Here is a 6,000-nt window from a genome sequence, read left to right on the forward strand (position 1 = left end):
TGTATGTCGATTTCATTGCCAGTGCTTGTAAGTTTGTTCGAACAGAATTGAGATCATGTGATCCTTGATCATTTTTATCTCCTTCATTAACTACTCCAAACACATCTTCCTCACAATTTTTATCAACTTGTACATTGTTTGCTATGCCTTTTCCTTTGTTTACATTCACTCCAGTATCTGATTTCCTTTTGAACTTCCAATCTTCAGGATATCCTACCAACTTATAACAGATATTTTTAGTGTGTCCATGCAACTTGCAGTGTTCATAGAATAAGTTCCAATTTACCTTCTTCTTACCATTGTAACCTTTATCTCCATCACCACGCCCTGTGTTTCTATAACCATAACCACTTCTATTATATTCACTTTTGTCTCCATCTCCACGATCTGTGTTTCTATAGCCATAACCACCTCTGTTTGCATATAATGTCGTGGCCTCAATTACATCTCCTCCATTTCTTAAGCCAGAAGTGATCCTTTGATTTTCATCTGAAACTATCATGGCATATGCTTTCCCAACAATTGGCAAAGGATTCATCATCAATATTTGACTTCGTACAAGGCCATAGATCTCACTTAAGCCCATTAGAAATGCAAACAATCGCAAATAATGCATATGATCCACATATATTCTAGATCTATCACAATTACATGAGGGAGGTGGAACAAGTGCATCAAATTCATCCCAAAGCAACCTCAACTTGGTAAAATAGGCTGAAACAGTTAGGTTACCTTGATGAATTGTACATATGTCCCTATGAAGTTGATACACTCTAGAACCATCCACCTTATCAAATCGTTCCTTCAGATCCTCCCACATCATTGCAGCATCTGAAGCATATACGATTCCACTTAACAACTCTTTCGAAACTGTATTCATGATCCATGCTAAGACAAATGCATTGCATTTTTCCCACTGTTCTTCCAACTCAGGCGTATAATCACTCTTTCTGCATGATCCAAGCACAAAACCAAGCTTGCTCTTAGCTCGGAGGTTTATAATCATCGATCTACTCCACAAAGAGTAGTTTTCTGAACCAGTAAGTTGAACTGTAGTCAGTACAGATCCAGGAGTGTCTGAAGGATGAAGATGAAGAGGATGATTCCTCTTTGATTCCACCATCTCAAGTGTTTCTGCTGCAGGAATTGATGCAGACGATTGAGCCACTGGCGTTGCACTTTCGATCACCATTGCAAGCTACTGAAGCTCTGTTTCTGCTTGACTTCAAAATCAGGATTAAACTATTAGATTGAATCAAAAAATCATTGATTCATAGCTCTGATACCATGTAGAAATTGAGAGGGATGAGAGAGATTTTGGAATTTTTATATTGGAGAAAGTTGAAGCATTGTTCCTCACCCGATGTGGGAGGAGTACTATTTATACAAGTAGAGGAAAAACAGTAACAAACTTTCTAACTAACTATTAACTAAATCCTAACAATATTAATAACAAACTAACTTCACTTAATTAGCTTAACTAACTATCTATCTTCAATAATAATCAGAAACTAATTACTGAGTAATTCCATGAGTTCAAGGGGGGATTTATTTATTTTTTTTCTCGCTACGAATTCAGAGTTTATATTAGAGTGTCGATTAAATTTAGATTGCGTGCTGTAAGATTCATTTGAAAGTGACCACTCCCAACATAATTTCTTTTCATACACAGAGATCGAGTTCGAAACATCTAGTTAAAGATGAAACAATCTCACCACCAACGTGAGAGTTGCTTAACATTTGTTGATTAAGGTCGAAACTAAAAGTTGTTAGAGTTAAATTTAAAGTGTTTTGATTCCTTTGTTTTTAAACATGAAATTCACATATTTTATTATTATAATTTTTGAATATCATTACACCTATATCGCTAGACTAGAAATACTTCTCAAGCAAATGTCTCCCTGTTTCATCAGCTTCACTTTTTACAAATATTAATAGTGACCAAACCTATACCGTTGCAGCATTTATGAATAACAACAGAAACATTATTAGTGAACAAATAAAAGAATAAGTTTTGGCCTGTTGGAGCTATATCTTTTTGTTTGTATATATTCGAGTATTCAGAATCAACTAATTCTGATTCATATAGTTTACAAATTATTTTAATTTTCATTCTTAATATTCGAACTTAAGATAGACTAAAAAGGTGGAACTAATTTTACGTTATCATTCAAACTTTTAAGTGTCTTTTCATATCACAATTTAGTGAACCATATCGTAGCTAGCTCAAAAGAAATTATTTTTATAAATGAAGAGGGAAACATTATCTGTACTAAAGGGATTGGTGGATTTATGTCAGTTGTCATATTTTTGAGTAATGATATAAAGTTTTGCCAACCCCCCCAACAGTGCATTCCCATTTGCAATATAAGGACAAACTATGCAATCGCACTCCCATCATTCCCTATTTATGTATAGTTTTGATATCAACTTACTTTTACAACTTGATATGTCCATTCTAAAGATATGTTCATAAAGTTCGATACTACGAACTCCTATAATATACTTGTGGTTAACATAATTTGTTGAGGATTGATTTAGATTTAACATTGATTTTCTATAATATATAGGCGCACACTCATCTCAATTCTTAATGCTTGATTTTGGATATTGTTGGCCACATTATGTTGTTCACCAAAATTTAGTTTGCAAGGTTGAGTGTATATACATGTAAAATTATTTCATATTTGTAAATTTCTCGGTCTACTTATATGAAATAACATCATATATAGCTCAGTATGTTCCTGTATAATAGGTGTGAGAAGAGTATGTATAGAGATTTTGTTTTTATTTTGTATGGATAGAAAAATTATTTTCGATAGATAATTAAAGTGTTTTCAAAATAATTGTTTTTTTTATTGAAAATATAGTAAAAAGAAAAAGTAGATAAAAATTGATAATGATAATTAGAAGAGTAGAGCAGACAAGATGCTCTAAACTAGATGATGTTGGAAAGAGAAAACCGTTCAAGATGCTTTTAAGTGTAAACCAAAACCATGTTGGAATGAGAAAATAGTTCAAACTATCTACTATAATCTTTTATTTTTTTTTTAATTTTAAGTTATATTATGTCTAATCACATCTTTAGAATAATTATTACCTCATATGTTAACTTTTTAAAATTAAGTCAGACTCTAAGATCTATTATTATAATATCAAACAATAAAACCACTAGATAATTTGTAACAACAAACTAAACATTTAACAATATAATCTTTTGGTTTGTTTACACAAAAAATAGTTATTTGGAAATCATGATTTATTAGACAATATCACAAATTTATCATTACAAAAGAAAAGCTTACCTCGTGAATGAACATTCCTGTCTTAACTAACACGCCATTATTATTCTTCCCCAACTGTTAGTTTTCCGTTGGCAATAAAATGATCGAAAGAATTTCACTCACGCATTATAACATTCAACTACTAATTAGATGTGACCGTTTAACCACACCCAATCTAACCATACAAAGAAAGTTTTTATATTCTCGTTAGACTCTACTTATAGATAAAATTGTTATTATAATAATATATTTAAGAAGAGAAAGGACCAAGTAGGGTGCATTAAGTAACTTTGAAGTTCCAAGTACAATATTTAAAATTTTCATATAGTACTGTTTATTGTATCATACATATAGGGAGTATATAACAACATAAAGAAGACCAAAAAAAAAAAAAAAGTACAGAGGGCTCATAAAATTCTACAGTATTTGTCTAGTAGATCACTTGTAACTTAGCGAGTCCCAAGACAAAGACTCACATGAAGAGCACCACCACAAGAGGGGTTGGACGTACATTGCCCTTTTTACCCCTCATATCCCTCCAAATTTACATCACGGAACATGCATTCGGATTTTCATCGCTGAAAATCTGCGGAGGTGGAGGGTACGCAAACATTTCATGTGCAAGTCTCTGTGGATTATTGTACAGCTGATGATTCTGAGGATGGTGATAGTAGTAAAACTCATTCTTCTTCACATCTACTATTGGATCGACGTCGTTTTGTACAGCTTCTTCCTTAGCTGGTGCTGCTGCTACTACGGCTTCTTCCTTAGCTGGTGCAGCAGCTGCTGCTTCTTCCTTCTTCTCCTCTTTGTCGTCACCTTCAACTTTCTTCGCTTCTTTTTCATCGGTTTTCTTCTCTTCCTTTTGATCTTCCTTGGGCTTCGCCTCCTCCTCCGCTTTCTTTTCAGGTTCTACTTTCACAATAACTGCCCGTTTTCCAGTCCTTTTGCTAACATATTCCACCAGTTTTGTTGCCTCAAACACACCTTTCACTGTCACCTGTGAGTTTTTCAAGTCCGGTTCTGCATTCTCCACACCTAAATTCAAGCACAGTTAACGTCAGACGAATTTTGAATCTTAACTCCATAAGTCTAAACTTTAAGGTTTTTAGCATTGGATACCTCAAGAAGATGTCAATCAATAAAAAGGAATATCAAAAATTTGATGGGAAGTTGAAGCAGCTACTTTCGAAGTAATAGACACAAAAACAACGAAATCCAAAAAAAAAAATCTATTTAGTAGTGGAAGACTCCATATGCACAACTAATTTCCTTAAGTTACTTGCAACTTTTGATGAAACCTAACAGTCAATACTAGAAATTGGTTTCAAAGATTCAAATCAATAGTTTATTAAGTGAATATATTTAGTACTGGAAGACATGTGATTTGAATTAAACTAACACATTGAAGAATTTTAAGAGAATCGTATTAAGAATTGAATATTCTATTCCCTACTGACTAATATAAAAAATGTTAGATAGTGAAAGGTGATATATAAAATATAGAATCCTCAAGTATCCAATGCTAATTTAGAGATCCAAAAAGGAGAAAAAAAAACTTTCTTCAACAAATACAGCTGAAAAGTGTAACAAACACAAAACCAGAAAGCAAAATAGGGTGTAGTAAATTAATTAAGCAAAAAGAGATGAAAATAATTAAAATTAAAACCAAAATTTTAAATAATCTTGCCTTTCATTTTCTGTATACGTCTTTTGATTTCTTGTGCACAAGCCTCACAATGCATGTGAACTTTCAGAACTACTGTAATGACCTGAGGCTGCACAAACAAACATAGAAAACCATTTGCATATATGACTTTTACATTAAAAACAAATAAAGTGAGAGAAATAAATAAAATAAATAAATATACCTCCTCTTTTTTCTCATCGGGTTTAACGGCTTCTTTTTCCTCCGGTTTCTTAGGTTCTTCAGCCGCCGGCTCCGGTGGTTTTGGGATTGGTGAGAGAAGCTCAACTTGACGATGACTCTTTTTCTGTATTCTCTCCAATACCTTCAACGGATCTGCTTTTTCCCCTTTCACCACAACCTTATGAGTTTTGCAGTCCGTCAACACATCTTCAACTCCTATAAACAAAATCATTCAATTTATTTTTATATCAATCATCCAAATTTAAAAAAAAAAAATCCTTATTAGTACCTTGAAATCCTTTGAGCGATTTGCGGACTTTACGAGCACAACCTTCACAATGCATGAAAACTCTCAAAACAATTTCAGGTGGTGGTGGTGGTGGAGGTTCTGGTTTCGCCTCTTTCGATTCTTCCTCCGCCTTTTTTTCCTCTTTCTTCTCTTCACCGCCGCCGCCGTCACTTGGCTTTTCATCTTTCGGTGCCTCCTCTTTCTTCACTTCTTCTACCTTCTTCTCTTCCTGAATAAAAAAATTACTAATAAGCAACACAACCAAATCAATCAAAAATCTCAACAACCAAAAAGAAAAGAAAAAAGTAACGAGCAGAAAGCAAATCGACCTCTCCCATTGTTAAACAGAAATGGAAATGTATCTGTTACAGGTTTCGTTTTTCTCTCTCTTCTCTTTTTATGGAGAAAAGGAAAAGGGGGGAAGTGGTCTAGTGATGGAGCATCAGATCTAAGGGAGAAAGAGCACTCACTCACTCAGTTGCACACAGTATGATAGCGGCGTAATAAGCGTGGCTGTTATATATAGGTGGCACGTGCGAGAGAAATACAGTCATCAT

General features: G+C 33.8%; 1 protein-coding gene across 1 annotated transcript; it reads right to left on the reverse strand.

The window, feature by feature from the left end:
* Positions 1-3,533: 3,533 nt before the first annotated feature.
* LOC101263714 (heavy metal-associated isoprenylated plant protein 7) lies at positions 3,534-6,000 on the reverse strand. Its single transcript, XM_004241398.5, has 5 exons — positions 5,773-6,000; positions 5,444-5,672; positions 5,156-5,370; positions 4,975-5,062; positions 3,534-4,322 (listed from the first exon to the last, which is right to left on the reverse strand). Exons 1-5 carry the CDS (start codon positions 5,779-5,781, stop codon positions 3,829-3,831), a joined length of 1,035 nt encoding a protein of 344 aa, XP_004241446.1. The 5' UTR covers positions 5,782-6,000; the 3' UTR covers positions 3,534-3,828.

The sequence above is a fragment of the Solanum lycopersicum genome, chromosome 6, assembly GCF_036512215.1.
Source record: "Solanum lycopersicum chromosome 6, SLM_r2.1".
Lineage (NCBI taxonomy): Eukaryota > Viridiplantae > Streptophyta > Magnoliopsida > Solanales > Solanaceae > Solanum > Solanum lycopersicum.

Coding starts and splice junctions, on each gene's coding strand:
- LOC101263714 (XM_004241398.5), bottom strand. Junction 5,371..5,443: donor ATCGCTCAAAGGATTTCAAG/GTACTAATAAGG, acceptor TTTTGTTTATAG/GAGTTGAAGATGTGTTGACG. Junction 4,323..4,974: donor ACGTATACAGAAAATGAAAG/GCAAGATTATTT, acceptor GCTTGAATTTAG/GTGTGGAGAATGCAGAACCG.